At 45.5% G+C, this 17046-nt stretch overlaps 1 protein-coding gene across 2 annotated transcripts in view; it reads right to left on the bottom strand.

Annotated features, from left to right (window-relative positions):
• Positions 1 to 2780: 2780 nt before the first annotated feature.
• The window catches only part of C1H6orf118 (chromosome 1 C6orf118 homolog), a 53755-nt gene continuing 39489 nt past the window's right edge, over positions 2781 to 17046 (bottom strand). For both annotated transcript variants that reach the window (XM_066590706.1, XM_066590696.1), the window contains 3 exons: positions 11774 to 11827; positions 8638 to 8699; positions 2781 to 3839 (listed from right to left, as the gene is read on the bottom strand). In XM_066590706.1, coding sequence (XP_066446803.1) covers positions 3791 to 3839; positions 8638 to 8699; positions 11774 to 11827 — 165 coding nt within the window. In that variant the 3' untranslated portion in view covers positions 2781 to 3790. The remainder of the gene's footprint in view (positions 3840 to 8637; positions 8700 to 11773; positions 11828 to 17046) is intronic.

The following is a 17046-nucleotide window of genomic DNA, read 5'->3' as shown; positions in this document are numbered from 1 at the left end:
ACGGAAGACGCTGGGAGCGGGTGAGCCACAGGCCTCTGCAGGGGCATGGGTCCGCATCCTGCTGCGAGAATTCTCTCAGCGGGATCTGACCCGGCCGTCTGCAGGAGGGTTTACTCTTGTGGAAAAGAATATATTGGACACACAGGTAAAAAAATTAAAAGTATTTGAATGAGCACATAGTAAATAAACAAAAAGATACATAATGTAAACATACATAATGTACCGCTGAATTTTAAACTATTCCATGATAGTAACCAAAGAGGGTTGAAGTTGGAGGGTTATTCTCATCAAGAAATTATCTCAGTTGGAAACCGAATTTATGAACTGGATCTGTTATCCCAAAGACAGTTAAATGTTGATATTAGAGATGAGCGAACGTACTCGTCCGAGCTTGATATTCGTGCGAGTATTAGCGTGTTCGAGATGCTCGTTACTCGTGACGAGTACCACGCGATGTTCGAGTTACTTTCACTTTCCTCTGTGAGACGTTAGCGCGCTTTTCTGGCCAATTGAAAGACAGGGAAGGCATTACAACTTCCCCCTGCAACGTTTAAGCCCTATACCACCCGCAGATCGTCTGAAGAAGTAAGTAATGCTTTTTATTCTTTGCTCCACTGTATTGCCGGCGTATAAGGTGACAGTTGGGGGGTCGTCTTATACGCCCCGTCGCCTTATACGCCGGTATATATTTTTAGTGTATCACATTTCTGGATGAATTGCAGGGAAGGGGTTATATATTTAACCCCTTCCCGACCATTCATCCTGCGATCGCCGGCAGCCCATTGCATTCAGTGGAACCTGCTGTATTGCTGGCTCCATTGAATTCAATGGGCTAACATCGTTCTTCTCTGCTACAGCTGTTACAGCTGTGCCAGAGGAGAACGATCTTTACGCTGACAGTGCGGGGGGGGGGGGCACTCTTGTCGCTATTGTGGCTTAATAGTGGGACCTGTGAACTTGAGATGCAGCCCAACATGTAGCCCCTCGCCTGCCCTATCCGTTGCTGTGTCGTTCCCATCACTTTCTTGAATTGCCCAGATTTTCACACATGAAAACCTTAGCGAGCATCGGCGATATACAAAAATGCTCGGGTCGCCCATTGACTTCAATGGGGTTCGTTACTTGAAACGAACCCTCGAGCATTGCGAAAATTTCGTGCCGAGTAACGAACACCCGAGCATTTTGGTGTTCGCTCATCTCTAGTTGATATTGATATGAATTGTTTTATAAGAGAGAAATATAGTCAAAGCTCACAATAACCACCATTAGCACGGTGAGGATAGCTCTTGCTTGGGATACAAGAAGTTGGTTCAGTCTCTGGAGGAGGTGTTTTATTAAGTATTTTAAGGTGTTGGGTCCACGGGCGGGTCAGATTCCATATGTGGGAGCTTGCAGCGGAATCAGACCTTGCTCGCGGCCGAGGACACTGCTTACCTGTCCGGGTCTTCACTGCAGATGTGTGCGGAAGCGCTGGCCACTGCTTTAAATCTATATATTACATGGCATGTACCTTGCAGTGGGAATATCTGTGCTACCTCATTTGTATTTTCTTGATTGGTGACTCTATTCAGAGCTACATGTCATATCCTTCTATGTCCTACATAACTGTATGCCATACTTCAATATGGTGTGAATAAGTCTCCATGTGAACTGAAACACATAAGGGACCTTTCACACAGGATGAAATATTCTGCAATAGCGTTGTGAAATATGCGCTCCTGCGGAACATTCAGCCACAAACCCTTCACTGCTAATGTGTGGATTTTGGTGCGGAATTCAGGGCTGGCATAACCTGCAATGCTGTTACGGAATATTCAGTCTCGTGTGAAAGGTCTTTTTTCCAATCTTTGTGTATAATGCAGTTCAAGTAAAGGATTGACTTTTTATATGTTGGTGTTGGAATTTACGTTCTGTGTGTGTGAGAAACTCCTAGAATGAACTACTATTAGGCCTCATGTCCACGGGGAAAATCAGGCCCACTATGGATTCTCCATGGAGAATCCATAGCGGGTCCCTCCTGCCCCGCGGACATGAGCACTGAAAAGAAGAATAAACTTACCCGCAGCGGACCGTGCGTGTCTTCCCTTCTTCGCGGACGGATTCTCTTTCTTCGGCCGGCGGATGTGCTCGGCACGTCGGAGGAGTGCCGCGCGCATGCGCTGGGCACATCCACCGGGCCGAAGAAAGAAGATCCGGCTGTGAAGAAGAGAAGATCTGCACGGTCCGCTGCGGGTAAGTTTATTCTTATTTTACGTCTCCCGCAGATCCGGACGGCTTCCATAGGCTTCAATAGAAGCCTGCGGGAACCGTCCCCGTGGGAGACCCGCTCCTAAATGGAGCATGCCCATTTTTTTTCATGCTCCATATTTTTTTTAATTCAGTTTTATTGACCATCCGCGGGTATTTATCTACCCGCGGATGGTCAATGCATCCCTATGGGGTGCGGATCCGCGTGCGGGAGAAGAGTTAAAATCCGCTGCGGATTTTAATTCTTCTTTTCCTCGTGGACATGAGACCTTAGGCCTCATGTCCACGGGGAAAATCAGACCCGCTACGGATTCTCCATGTAGAATCTGTAGCGGGTCCCTCCTGCCCCGCGGACATGAGGGCTGAAAATAAGAATAAATAAGATTAACTTACCTTTCGCCCGCACCGGTTCTTCCCTTCGCCGCGGCGTCATCTTCTCTGCGTTGCAGACGGATCTTCTTTCTTTGGCCCGGCGGATGCGCAGGGCACGTCGGTGACGTCGGTGACGTGCCCCGCGCATGCGCCGGCCCGAAGAAAAAAAAGATCCGGCCGCGACGGAGAGAAGATGGCGCCGCGGCGAAGGGAAGAACCGGAGCGTGTGAGTAAATTCTGATTTTTGTCTCCCGCGGATCCGGACGGCTTCCATAGGCTTCAATAGAAGCCTGCGGGAGACCCGCATGAAAATGGAGCATGGTCCAGATTTTTCCATGCTCCATTTTTTAAAAAAATCACTTTTATTGACCATCCGCGGGTATTTATCTACCCGCTGGTGGTCAATGCATCCCTATGGGGTGCGGATCCGCGGGCAGGAGAAGAGTTAAAATCCGCTGCAGATTTTAATTCTTCTTTTGCCCGTGGACATGAGGCCTTAGGCCTCTGTCACACGGGCGACAACAATATCGCTGCTTTGTACAAGCGATTTTGTAGCGTCGCTGATGCTTTTTTCTTGTGAAAAATGTTGCTACTTCATCACGAGAAAGTACGCGCTGTGCGATGTAATAAACAAGGAGGCTCTATAGGGAAACATGGGCTACAAAACATTGCAAATCGCAGCAATATTCAGCAGCGTATGTGTGTGGAAGCAATGGGCGGAGCGCTGCCGCACATGAGCAGTGGAGGGGTTTTTTTTGTTTTTTTTTTAAACTCCTGCTTTCCCGCAGTATTCATGGCCTGTCCGAACTGAAATGGAGCATGCTGTGGTTTGTTTCCGGACCAAAAGGTCCACAAATCAAATCTGCATGCTTTATTTAATTTGCGGACGCCTTGATTTGCCGACATTCCGCGCAGGTGACCCCTGTGGATTCCGCAAATCAGATCCGCCCGTGGACATTGGGCCTTAATCCTTGACAGACCTAATGGGCCACGCTGTCATGCACCAGAATCATCACTAGACACAATGGAAATCTACTTTTTCTAAATCAACAGCATCATCTCTAATTAACACAAACCTTCTTAACAGAATAATATGGCACAGAGTAGGAAACCTGAAACACAATGAGCACATCAATGTGTATGAAGAAGGACATTTACATAGAAGGCTGCTTCAGAAATCAGGAGGTTTTAAGAAGGACTCCATTAGGATTTTAATCTCACTAAAAAAAAAGAAAAAAAGAACAGAGTTTAAGAAGATGCACCTTCTCCTTTACAGTTTAGTAAGAGTATAAGGCCACCTGCAAATGGGTGGATTTTTGCTGCGGAACCCGCAGCGGACGTAGCTGGCTATGGGAAATAACTTCTTCTTGCACACGAGTGGAAACCAATTGTGGTTTCCGTGAGCAAAGGACAAATCCCAGCATGCCTCATTGTTGCGCAAAATCGACGTGGGTGGCTTCCATTGAAGTCAATGGAAGCCGTTCGACACGCTGCCCATTCGCAATTAACATTGCAGACAGGTCACAGCTTCCACGTCATCGCCAAGCAACAAAAAAAAATCTGCGCTGCCCATGTCTGACAGCGAGCCGTCAGGTCCATCTGCAGCACAGATGAAGAACGAAAAGGTACGTGTGAACACCGTCTGCTGTCAAGGTTGGATTCCGCTGCGAGCTCCCACATGCGGCAGGTGTGCAGGCGGCCAAAATAGACTTCAAATGACTTGGTAGAAATGTGCAGTGGTTATGATATATTAAAGAAAAGTTATATATTGAACAACTTAGAATTAAGAGTGATATAAAATCAGATTCATACATGGGGAGAGGCAGACCAGGTGGTGTAATATTATCAATACATTGTGATTTACCAGAATGAACTATGAAATTATGGCAGTAAAATTGGGGTTATTTAGTTTAGACAAAAGACAGCTGAGGGGCGCCCTAATAACCATGTATAAATATATCAGGGGAGAATGCAGAGATCTCTTCCATCATCTGTTTATACCCAGGACTGTGACTGTAACAAGGGGGTATCCTCTATGTCTAGAGGAAAGAAGGTTTCTACACCAACATAGAAGGGGGTTCTTTACTGTAAGAGCAGTGAGACTATGGAAGTCTGCCTGAGGATGTGGTGATGGTGAAGTCGCTAAAAGAGTTAAAAAGGGCCTGGATGTCTTTCTTGAGCGAAACAATATTACATGTTATAGTCACTGATTAATTCGGAGGGCTATCTGCTGTCTCTAACACTATGTCCTCTCTCTACCTAAAACTGAACCTCTTAAAAACTGACCTACTGGTGTTTCCGCTCTCTACTAACCGACCTCATTCTGACATCTTCATCTCAGTGTGTGGCACCACTATAACTCCCTGACAGCACACCCGCTGCCTTGGAGTTATATTCGACTCCGATCTCTCCTTCACCCCATACATCCAATCTCTCGCCCGAACATGTCAGCTGCACCTCAAAACCATCGCTAGAATCCGCCCTTTTCTCACCGCAGACATGCTAAAAACGTTCACTGTTGCCCTCATCCACTCTCAGCTCGATTATTGCGACTTGTTGCTGATCGGCCTCCCCGGCCCCAGACTCTACCCTCTCCAATCCATCCTGAATGCGGCAGCCAGGCTCATCTTCCTGTCCAGCCGCTACTCGGACGCCTCTGCCCTGTGCCAGTCACTGCAATGGCTGCCCGTTAAATACAGAATTCAATTTAAACTCGCTACCTTCATCCACAAAGCTCTCCACAGCACTGTCCCGCCCTACATTGCTTCCTTCATCTCAATCCACCAGCCAGCCCGGGCCCTCCGCTCTGCTAATGAAATCAGACTGAGTGCCCCTTTAATTCGAACTTCTCATTCCCACCTCCAAGACTTCTCCAGAGCAGCACGAGTCCTCTGGAATGCGCTACCAAAAAATATCCGGGCAATCACTGACACACTAAACTTCAGGCATGTGCTAAAAACGCACCTCTTCAGGGAGGCACACCACATCTCCTAAACCAAACCCCTCGGTACTCCACCTGATAACATGCTCCCTGTCCCACAGACTGCAATCCCTGCTAGCCGTAATCAAACGGCACCTGCAGCCACTATATGGCCTGACCATTGTGTGTGTGTATAGCATCCCTCACCATACCGGGCACATCTCCAGCCCTTTACCTTCTGTATCACCCCATTATTTGAAGTATGTAAGCTCGTTCGAGCAGGACCCTCACCCCTACTGTTTCCATCAATTGATTACTTCATGTAACCGTTGTCTTGTGTTAATTCCCCTGTCTTGTAAGTGCTGCGGAACATGTTGGCGCTATATAAATTAAGATTATTATTATATGATTCTGATTGCCAGACTTGGAGTCGGGAAGGAATTTTTTCCCTTAAATGAGGAAAATTGGCGTCTACCTTAATGGGGTATCCAGAAACATTGGCGGTGGAGGAGTGGTAACAGGCTAAACTAGATGGACATATGTCTTTATTCAGCCTCACACACTGTGTTACTATGTACTATATAAATATATATTGATAGATTGACCCAATGATCGCTACGCGAACATAAAGTGTTTGGAAAAATGGTTGTAAATGTTTTAAGAACTGTCGAGCCGAGGATTGGGCTTGAACTGTTTGCCATCCACGGCTTGGTATTCTACGCTTTGGGGACATGCCAACAGTCAGACTGGTAAGCACTCGGTAAGAATGTCACTTGGCAATGCTTGACTCTCCCTAGTGGCGCTATTAGCTGAAGCACAACAGATCCGCTAGACTTAACATTGGAACTGTGACCCGGCATGACAGATCACTCAATGCATCAAACTCAAATTTTAGGATTTTACATCAGTGGTGAGGATGTAACAAATCTAATGATGCCAAAATCATCCACCAAAGGTCATGCAGAGGGGTCAAAATGTGGGGCAAGAAACAGCCTGTAGGCTGTTTTATATTAGATACCATGTTGCATTCACAGAGTAATTTGTATATACTATATTTAAGTATATAAGCTTATATATATAAGCATTTAATTGGCAATTAGAGGGTAAAATAACTGATAATAACAGACTATGCTAATGCTCACACAAATGTGGCAAACACAGTAATGATTTAGCACTTCTAAATTAATTAAACTGTATGTCCACTTTGCATCAATATTATATAGATTTTATACAGCATTATTCTACACCAACAGCTGAGCAGCCATGTGAATACACTGCATTACTAGTCCTGTGCTGATCCTGAGTCACAGCCTGGAATACAGTATAGTCAGAGCAGGATTAGTAGCAGCTCACAGTGTATATTTACCAAGTTGGACTCCGTTTAGACAGCAGTATATGGTCAATATTTGTAAGGCAAAACCCAGAGCGGGTTCAAAATACAAGATGCAAATCTTTCCATTATCATTTTTTTTGTTTGTGTTCCATTCCTAGTTTTGAATTCATAAAATAATGACTAATACGGCTATTCAAATATGTGTTTTCTTCACGGCTGTGATTAAAATATGCAGCATGCACTACTTTTGGCTGTTTTTGAATGAAAATATTACCATAATAGTCTATGGAAAGTGATTAAAATAAGGATGCATTCATATTTCATCTGTATTTGCATTCATTGGTATCATGTTCTCCTAGCAGAATCCAATCCTTTTTTGGGCAAACAGAATAAAAAAGTAATGAAAGCAAATCTAAAGAGGAGCTCATGTGAAACTCCCCTTAGGCCTCATGTCCACGGGAAAAATCAGGCCCGCTACGGATTCTTCATGTAGAATCCGTAGCGGGTCCCTTCTGCCCCGCGGACATGAGCACTTAAAATAACAATTAATAAGAATAACTTACCCGCAGCGGGCCGGGTACATCTTCTCTTCCTCACGGCCGGATCTTCTTTCTTCGGCTGGCGGATGTACTCAGCACGTCGGCGGCGTGCCGCGCGCATGCGCCAGGAACATCCGCCGAGCCAAAGCAAGAAGATCCAGCCGTGAGGAAGAGAAGACGTGCCCGGCCCACTGCGGGTAAGTTATTTTTATTTTAGGCCTCCCGCGGATCCGGACGGCTTCCATAGGCTTCAATAGAAGCCTGCGGGAGCCGTCCCTGCGGGAGACCCGCACAAAAATGGAGCATGTCGCTTTTTTTTACATGCTCCATTTTTTAAAAATTCACTTTTATTGACCATCCGTGGGTATTTATCTACCCGCGGGTGGTCAATGCATCCCTATGGGGTGCGGATCCGCGGGTGGGAGAAGAGTTAAAATCCACTGCGGATTTTAATTCTTCTTTTGCCCGTGGACATGAGGCCTTAGGCTGCCTTCACACCTGCGTCAGGGCTCAGTTCGGGGGTCCCGTCTCTCTGCTCTGTTTTTGGAGAATAGAAACAGAAATAAAACAAAAAGAAAGCATAGGGTTGCTTCTATTCCGTCAGAATATCTGTTTCTTTGGCTGCGCTATTTTTCTGTCCAAGACAAAAAACGGAAGCCTGACGAAATGGAAGCTTTTCCATTTGCTTTCTGTTATTTGTTTGTTTTTTTAAACCCCACTGAAATCAATGGGAAAAAAGGTTCATTTTTTCAGTTTTATTTTAGGTTCTCTCCTCCAAAAACGAAGCAGAAAGACAGAAACCCTGAACTGAGCGCTAACACCGGTGTGAAAGCAGTCTAACTCATGTTTTATATAGATGCATTCTGTCCAGAAGCTGTAAGATGTTGTAGATGTGTTCTTTAAAGTGAACCTGTCAGGTACTGTATGGTGCGCTCACCAAGGGCAGCATAGAGTGGAGAAAGTCACCCCAATTCCAGCAGTCTGTTACTAATTGATTAATGTTTGGTAGATTCTGAGCACTTTCATAGTGAAGCCGCTTCACCTAAGGAGAGATCAGTCTAGCACTCTGCAATACAGTGTCCCTATGACCACCTACCTGCCGTGATTGACACCTTTTTCAGTAAGCACTGGAATCTGCATGTCTGTCACTACTTGACGCTGCTCTTAGTGAGGTCAGCATAAAGTACCTGAAATGTTCCCTTTCTCTATTTCGATTAAATACTCACTCTTGTTTGTCTAAAGTAAGTTTCTGCTTCATTAGCACTCGTTTTATTTCGGAATCAAGATCCTGTAAACAATAGAGAAATGTAATTATTGCACCAGGACAAAGTTCTAGTATCACACTGACAACACTGCTGCTGGGGATTTCCTTCTTCTCCCCTGCAGGTGAACCCCGGTGTCGCTCCTGCTAGGGATATCCCTCCAGCCCCACTGAGATGAAGGGAAGCCCCGCAGAGAAGGGGGGGTTCCACTGGGGCTTTCCTTCATCTCTCTCTCCCCTCTCGGAGCAGCAGCGCACCTTTTCAGTGACACACAGCTCCCGATCGTGCGCTAACTAAGTTCGGGGCTTGATTATGGGAAATCGTCCATTCATGCTATTTTTGCACACTTAGCCGCAATTTTTTTGCATGGGTAACTTTGGCATGATTTTCACGCTCATGTGAATGAGGCCTCAGGATTATTAAACTGTTTGAAAAGAATTCCTCATAAAAGCACATATTTGTAGTCAGGTGTCTCAAGCACACTTAATGCAACTAATCAAGGGCTTCATAAGTTGAATAATTCTGAGACTGCAGTAGTCATTAACTCCATAAGGACATTGCTATTTTTTCGCATTTTTCGTTTCTCCTCCCCACTTTCCAAAAATTATAACTGTTTTATTATCCCGTCAGCATGGCTGTATGAGGGGTTATTGTTTGCAGAATAAGATGTACTTTTCAATGCTACTATTCAGTGTACCACATAATGTGCTGAAAAACTTTCAAAAACTTCTAAGTGGAGTGAAATGGAAAAAAAGCAATTTAGCCACTATTGGGAGTACCTTGTTTTTCCAGGATTCACACTGCAGCAATTGGAAGCTCTGCTAAGTACTAAAGATGCTTTTCGTGAAAGGGGTGAATAACTATGAGACGGCAATAGTCATTAAAAGTGGCATTTTCTGTTGAATTTAGAAATAAACACTTGTTACGCTGACCTATTTAAATTGCTTGTTTGATGGCTTTTTTGCAAACAGCTGAAAGTTTGTAAATTTGGAAAATACTTTAAACCGAAAATGTAGTGGGAAAAAAATCATGGAATAAAGGAACATAGACAAAAAAAATCATCACAGAAAGCCAACATATACTTACCAATGTACAGATAGAAGAAGGTGTACAAGAAGCACCACATGCCTCACCATGCAGACGGCTATACTGCTCAACTGAGGAGCAATTGCACAGGTGCAAGGTAGGGATGAACAGCCACTCACTCCCCCCCCCCCCCATGTATAGAGGAGGGCGGATGCTTAGTACTATTCTTGCCCAAAAAAACATACACAAGGTGTCAGGCTACATGGTACGTGTAGTGCACCATGCAAGCTTATAACCTATTAATGACACCATATTTCAATCCAGCAGAATAGTACTAAGCAGCCACTCCCCTATATGTAAGGGGTTATTTACACGAGCATATATTGGCTGGCGTTTTCACGGCCGGCCAATATACGCTACGATCTGATGCACGGCCTCGGTGTATATGTCGTTGGGCGAGGGGAGATAGCTTAGCTCCGCTAAGCTGTTTCCCACTTCCCTCCCCCTCGCCGACTCTTTATAAGGGAAGGAGGTGGGAGGGGGAGGGAGCTAGTGTGCTGCGTTCCCGCCTCCTATCTGCCCGTTGCCACTGTTTGCAATGAGAGGGGGCAGGCTGGGGCAGAGCTTAGCTCTGCTCTGCCCCCTCCCATTGCAAACAATGGCAAGGGGGGGAGAGGAGAAGAGAAGGGGGAGGGAGTTTAGCAGTCAGGCTGCTAAACTCCCTCCTACCTCCCTTCTCCGGCCACTGTCATTGGCTCCCATAGGAGTCTATGGCAGCGGCTGTAGTCCTTCCAGGAAGATAGTTCCAGGACTATCTTTCCTGGCCGGTGTAAAAGCACCTGGCGCTATATTAGTTGGCTGGGCACTTTTACACTGTGAGAATACGCTTGTGTGATCTGATGCATTGGAATCCAATGCATCAGATGGTAGTGTATATCAGCCGGCAGTGAAAACGGAGGCTGATATATGCTTGTGTTAATAAGCCCTAAGGAAGGAGTGTGAGTGGCTGTTCATTAGTGCCTTGCGCTCATGCAATTTGCTCCTCCATAAAGCAGTTTGGTTGTCTTCATGTTGAGGGATGTGGTGCTTCTATCTGCCCTCTTCTATCAGTACATTGGTAAGTATATGGCCACTTTCTGTGATTTTGTTTTTTACTGCAGTGCGGGTGGACTAATTTTTTACTTCTTTTTATAGCAAAAATAAACTTTTACTGAAACATAAATGCTATATACATTATAGCAACTATATGTTCCACTATTCCCATGATGTGCCATTGTCTCAGTATGCATATATAATTCCAAACATCCCAATAGAAAAACAGCGCTTCATGGCACAACCACAGAGCTGTCCTATCTTTAGGAACAGGCTCATCTTTTTGTGCTGTCTAAAATAGGCTCAAAACTGTTGTAGGCTCGGAAGAGAACGTGGAAGCTTCAAGGCTGAAGCTCGTCAGTGGCTTTGGAGAGTAATAAAAGTATAGTATATGTAGAAAATGGCAAAAAAAAACCCAACCAAGTGTGTTCCACTGAAGAAAGAAAAATATCTGTCATGTGATTCAATTTGAAGTTTACTTAGTTTACATATGTGCTTCAGGGTGCAGAGACCTCTTTGTTAACCGCCAAAAACATTTCTGCATGAATGAATGTAGGCTGATGGAAGGTGTTCATTTTACCTGACAAATGTAACCGCATTGTATCTAAACTAAGTAAGCCTCAGATAGAATCAGATGCCGGAACTTCTTCACTCTTTGGCTTGACGCACTTTGCTGTGTTTTTTGCATTTCTTCTTCGTATATTCATTCCAACAGTTAAGATTCTCTACATGTTACATGAAAACTGATATCATAGGCTCATTTCTATTCTCAGATTTTATAACGGTTGTTATTCATACTTATGTGTTACAAAGGGGAGTGGTCTACATCAAATAGTCAGTCGCTCATGTGAGCTTGGGCATCAAACCACAAAAGGGTTTCTCTCTATAGCAACACATTGTCCAATATATTTGAACAATTTGGGAATTCACTTAAAGGATCAAATTACTATTTTCGATGATGCGTTACTGGAAACAGACATACCTTATTTGCTCGATGAAGAAAATCATTCGACGACTGAAGTTTTACAGCTTCTGTCTGAAATGTAAATATAAATGAAGTGTAACTAAAATAAGAAGGTAATTAATACAAAGCCGTAGTTATGATATGTAACCACATTAGTTAAAGGGGCATTCTGGTAATATGAAGTCATTCCCTATATATCCAAAATAGCTTTAGGGTTCACAACCCACAGGTTCCTGTCACTAACCCCGCCTGGGGCGTCTTCCTCCGTCAGACAGGGTGACAGGCCCAACTGGTGCGCACCGGACCTCAGGCTTCAAGGCTTCAAGTCCCTGATGCGGCGCCCTTCACCGCCTCTCTGGCTCTCTCAGCCAACGTCTCTGGCATAAACTGGCTCTTTTGTAGGCACTTCCTGCTACACCCATCAGGTGTTAACTTTCCTTTTCCTTTCTCTAGGTACCAGACTGCCTATCTAGCACCCTCTGCAGGCCAGTCTGACACTGCCCTACTACGATATATAATTATTAAATATATCCAAGCTAAAGGAACTACAACAGCGTATTAGGGCCTCCATGTTCGCCCGTATCACATATTGTATCAAAGCTACAGGCCGTACAACAGGGTACTAACGCCTCTTTGCCCACCCATATCACATCATGTATCCAAGCTAGAGATAGTACAACAGCATACTAGCACCTCCATGCTCACCCGTATCACATCCTATATTGAAGCTAAAGATGGTACATCAGGGTATTAGAGCTTCCATGCCTGCCCATATCACAGCATGTATCCAAGCTAGAGGAAGTACAACAGGTTACTAGAGCCTCCATGACCCCTTACCCCCATATCACATCTTGTATCCAAGCTAGAGGCGATACAACAGGGCACTAGAGCCTATATACCCACCCATATCGCATCTTGCATCCAAGCTAAAAGCAGTACAACAGGGTGCTAGGGCCTATATGCCGATCCGTATCACAGCTTGTATACAAGCTAGAGGCGTTACAAAAGAGTACTAGAACATCTATGCCCTCTTACCCCATACCACTTCTTGCATCCAAGCTAGAGGCTGTACAATAGGGTACTAAGGCATCCATGCCCACCCGTATCACATCTTGTATCGGAGCTAGAGGTGGTACAACAGGGTACTAGAGCATCTTTGCCCTCTTACCCCGTATCACATCTAGTATCCAAGCAAGAGGCGGCACAGCAGGGTACTAGAGCATCTATGCCCTCTTACCCCATATCACATCTTGTATCCAAGCCATAAGCGGTACAATAGTGTGCTAGGACCTCCATGCCCACCCGTATCACATCTTGTATCCAAGCTAGAGTCGGTAAAACAGAGTACTAGGGCCTCCTTGCCCACTCGTATCACATTTTCTATTCAGGCTAGAGGAAATACAACAGGGTAATAGAGCATCAATGCTCCATTTTCCCGTATCACATCATGTATCCAAAATAGAGGTGGTACTACTGAGTACTAGGGCCGCCATGCCTATCCACATCACATCTTGAATCCAAGCTAGAGGAGGTACAACAGGTTACTAGGGCCTCCATGCCCACCCGCATCAGATCTTCTATCCAAGCTAGAGGCAGTACAACAGGGTATTAGAGCTTCAATGCCCCCTTACCCCGTCTAACATTTGTATACAAAAAAGAGGCGGTACTAAAGGGTACTAGGGCCTCCATGGCCACCAGTATCACATCTTGTATCCAAGATAGAGGCGGTATAACAGATCACTAGAGCCTACATGCCCACCCCTATCACATTATGTATCGAAGCTAGAGGTGGTACAACAGGGTACTAGAGCCTCCATGCCCACCTGTATCACATCTTGCATCCAAACTAAAGGCGATACAACAGGATATTAGAAAATCCATGCCTTCCCGTATCACATCTTGTATCCAAGCTAGAGGTAGTACAACAAGGAACTAGAGCCTACATGCCCACCTCTATCACATTATGTATCCAAGCTAGAGGTGATACAATAGGGCACTCCAGCATCCATGCCCGCCCATATCACATCTTGCATCCAAGCTAGAAGCTGTACAACAAAGTACTAGGGCCTCAATGCCCACTCATATCAGATCCTTTATCCAAGCTAGTGGAGGTACAACAGTATACTAGAGCATCAATGCCCCTTACCACGTATCACTTCTTGTATCCAAAATAGAGGCAGTACTACAGGGTACTAGGGCCTCCATGGCCACCAGTATCACATCTTGTATTCAAGCTAGAGGAGGTACAACAGGGTGCTAGTGCCTCCATGCCAACCCATATCACATCTTGTATATAAGTTTGAGGTGGTACAACAGAGTACTAGGGCCTTAATGCCAAGCCAAATCACATCATGTATCCAAACTAGGGACAGCACAACAGGCTACTGGAGCGTCCAATCCCCCTTTCCCCGTATCACATGTTGTACCTCAGCTAGAGGTGGTACAATAGGGTACGAGGGCCTCCATGCCCACCAGTATCACATCTTGTATCCAAGCTAGATGCGGTACAAGAGGATACTGGAGTATCCATGCTCCCTTACTCCATATCAGATGTTGTATCCAAGCTAGAGGTGGTACAAGAAAGTACTAGAGTCCATGCCTCCTTACCCCATATCACATCAGGTATCAAAGCTAGAGGCTGTACAACGGGCTACTAGGACCTCCATGCCCACCGCCATCACATCTTGTGTCCAAGCTAGAGGTGGTACCACAGGGTACTAGGACCTCCTTGCTTACCCATATCACATCTGGGATCCAAGCTAGAGGTGGTTCGACAGGGCACTTGGGCCTCCATGCCCTGCTGCATTACATCTTGTACCCAAGCTAGAGGCGGTACAACAGGGGACTAGAGCATCTATGACCTCTTACCCTGTATCACATCTTGTATCCAAGCAAGAGTCGGTACAACCGGGTACTAGGGCCTCCATGCACACCCTTATCCCATCTTGTATCCAAACTAGAGGTGGTACAGCAGGGTACTCGGACCTCCATGCCCTAACGTATCACATCTTGTATCCAAGCTATAGGCGGTACAACAGGGTACTGTTGCATCCATGCCCCATTACCCTTATCACAACTTGTATCCAAGCTAGAGGCGGTAGTACAACAAGGCACTAGGGTCTCAATGCCCACCCAAATCACATTTTGCATCCAAACTAGAGGTGCTACAACAGGGTACTAGAGCATCCATTCACCCTTAACCCATATCACATCTTGTATCTAAGCTAGATGCGGTACAACAGGGTACTAGGACTTCCACGTCCACCCGTATAACACCTTGTATAGAAGATAAAAGCAGTACAACAGGTTACCACAGCATCCATGCCTCCTTACCCCATATCACATTTTGTATACAAGCTAGAGATGGTACAACAGGGTACTAGGACATCCATGCCCAACCGTATCACATCTTCAATCCAAGCTAGAGGTGGTACAACAGGGTACTAGGCCCTCCATGCCCACTCGTATCACATCGTGTATCCAAAATAGAGGCCGTACTACAGGTTACTAGGGCCTCCATGGCAACCCGTATCACATCTTGTATCTCAGCTAGAGGAGGTACAACAAGGTACTATTGCATCTATGCCCTCTTACACCGTATTACATTTTGTATCCAAGCAAGAGTCAGTACAACAGTGTATTAGGGTCTCCATTCCCAACTGTATCACATCTAGAATCCAAACTAGATGTGGTACAACAAGGTACTAGTGCCTCCATACCCACCCATATCAGATCCTGCATACAAGCTAGAGGCAGTACAAACGAGTACTAGGGCCTTAATGCCCAGCCAAATCACATCTTGTATCCAAACTAGAGGAAGCACAACAGGCAACTAGAGCATCCATACCCCCTTACACTGTATCACATCTTGTGTCCAAGCTAGAAGGGGTACAACAGGATATTAGGACCTCCATACCCACCCGCATCGCATCTTGTATCCAAGCTAGAGGAGGTATGACAGGTTACTAGGGCCTCCATGTCCGCTGTGTCACATATTGTATCAAAGCTACAGGCTGTACAACAGGGTACTAGGATATCCTTGCCCATCATTATCACATCTCGTATCCAATCCAGAGGCGGTACGGTTGGTTACTAGGGCCTCCATGTCCGCTGTGTCACATCTTGTATCCAAGCTACAGGCTGTACAACAGGGTACTTGGACCTCCATGCCCACTGGTATCACATCTTGTATCCAAGCTAGAGGCAGTACAACAGGGTACTAGAGCATCTATGCCCTCCCAACCTGTATCACAACTTCTATCCAAGCTAGAGGAGGTTTTAAAGGGTACTAGGGCCTCCATGCCCACCTGTATAAAATTTTGTATCCAAGCTAGAGGCAGTACAAAAGCGTACTAGAGAGTCCATTCCTCCTTACCCCGTATCACATCTTGTATCCAAGCTGGAGGTGATACAACAGGGTACTAGGACCTCCTTGCTCACCCATATCACAATTTGTATCCAAGCTAGAGGCAGTAAAACAGGGTACTAGGATCTCCATGCCCACACGTATCACATCTTGTATCCAGGCTAGAGGCAGTACAAGAAGCTACTATTGCATCCATGACCTATTACCTTGTATCATATCATGTATCCAAGCTAACGGCGGTAGTACTAACAGGGCACTAGAGCATCCATGCCCCCCCCTCACCCGTATTACATCTTGTATCTAAGCTAGATGCGGTACAACAGGTTTCTAGGACCTCCATGTCCACCTATATAACATCTTGTATAGAAGATAGAGGCAGTACAACAGCTTACTGTAGCATCCATGCCCCATACCCCGTATCACATTTTTGTATAGAAGCTAAAGGGGGTACAACAAGGTACCAGAATATCCATGCTTTCTTACCCCGTATCATATATTGCATCCAAACTGGAGGTGGAACTATAGGGTACTAGGGCCGCCATGCCCACCTGTATCACATCTTCTATCCAAGCTAGAGAAGGTACAAGAGGGTACTAGAGCATCAATGCCCCCTTACACCGTATCACATCTTGTATGCAAACTAGAGGCAGTACTACAGGACACTAGGGCCTCCATGTTCACCCGTTTCACATCTTCGAACCAAGCTAGAGACAGTACAACAGGGTACTAGAGGATGTATGCCCATACACCGTATCACATTTTTGTATACAAGCTAGAGGCGGTACAACAAGGTACCAGAACATCCATGCTTCCTTATCCCAAATCGCATCTTGAATCCAAACTAGAGGCATTTCAACAAGGAACTAGGACCTCCATGCCCACTTCTATCAAATTTTGTATCCAAGCTAGAGACGGTACTACAGGA

This window comes from Eleutherodactylus coqui, chromosome 1 (assembly GCF_035609145.1).
Source record: "Eleutherodactylus coqui strain aEleCoq1 chromosome 1, aEleCoq1.hap1, whole genome shotgun sequence".
Lineage (NCBI taxonomy): Eukaryota > Metazoa > Chordata > Amphibia > Anura > Eleutherodactylidae > Eleutherodactylus > Eleutherodactylus coqui.
The sequence above is the reverse complement of the archived record's forward strand: the minus strand, read 5'-3'. Positions and strand labels throughout refer to the sequence as shown.